This window comes from Phaethon lepturus, unplaced genomic scaffold, assembly GCF_000687285.1.
Source record: "Phaethon lepturus isolate BGI_N335 unplaced genomic scaffold, ASM68728v1 scaffold36572, whole genome shotgun sequence".
Classification (NCBI taxonomy): domain Eukaryota; kingdom Metazoa; phylum Chordata; class Aves; order Phaethontiformes; family Phaethontidae; genus Phaethon; species Phaethon lepturus.
Genome location: NW_010521849.1, coordinates 2,561 through 3,366, shown reverse-complemented (window position 1 = coordinate 3,366; position 806 = coordinate 2,561). Strand labels below are relative to the sequence as shown.

The 806-nt window shown below is 62.5% G+C and overlaps 1 protein-coding gene across 1 annotated transcript; it reads right to left on the bottom strand.

The window, feature by feature from the left end:
- Positions 1 to 191: 191 nt before the first annotated feature.
- Positions 192 to 774, bottom strand: MYF5 (myogenic factor 5; the record flags this gene model as incomplete). The annotated part of the gene is made up of 1 exon (XM_010281649.1): positions 192 to 774. A coding segment is annotated over exon 1 (574 nt), but the record flags the coding sequence as incomplete, so codon positions are not given.
- Positions 775 to 806: the final 32 nt, after the last annotated feature.

Genomic DNA, 806 nt, shown 5'->3' with positions numbered 1-806 from the left:
GGTTAGGGGACACAAAGACGAGCCCCCGGGAGCTCGGACGCTTGCTGGGTGCCCTCTGGCAGCGTTCCCGTCCCCCCATGCATCCCGGAAAGCCGATGTGCATGCTCGGCGTTACATATGAGAAGGGGCCTGTTATAACCCAAACCGTCCGCCTTTCCCTGACGTCCGGCTGCATTCAGCCCGTCCCAGACCTCTGGGACTGGCCCCACGACTCTGGGCCGAGGGAGACCTGCCCCATCGCTCCTGCCCCTCTCTTACCATCCCATCGGAGCAGCTGGAAGTGGGGCTGGTCGGTTCGGAGCAGCTCTGTCCCGGCAGGTGATAGTAGTTTTCTACCTGTTCCCTCAAGAGTTCTTGGAGGCTTTCGATGTACCTGATGGCGTTTCTCAGGATCTCTACTTTGGGGAGTCTTTGGTTGGGGTTGGCAGTGGTACACCTCTTCAGGGTCTCAAAAGCCTGGTTCACTTTCTTCAGCCTCCTCCTCTCCCTCATGGTGGCCGCCTTCCGCCGGTCCATCGTCGTGGATTTTCTCTTGCAGGCTTTGCAAGCCCACATGAGGCAGTGGCCGGCCTGGTGGTGGCCGGTGGGAGCTCGGACATGCTCCTCTTCCTCGGAGCAGGCAGGCTCGGGGGGCTCGGAGCCGCCGAAGGGAGGCAGGTCCCTGGGCTCGAAATCCTCCGGGAATTCGCCCTCCGGTGAGGAGAGGCAGGAGCTGTCGTAGAAGAGCTCGGAAGGGGAAAACTGGCAGCTGTCCATCACCTCCATCCCTGCAGCGGAGGCGGGCGGGTGGGGCCGGAGTCACCCGC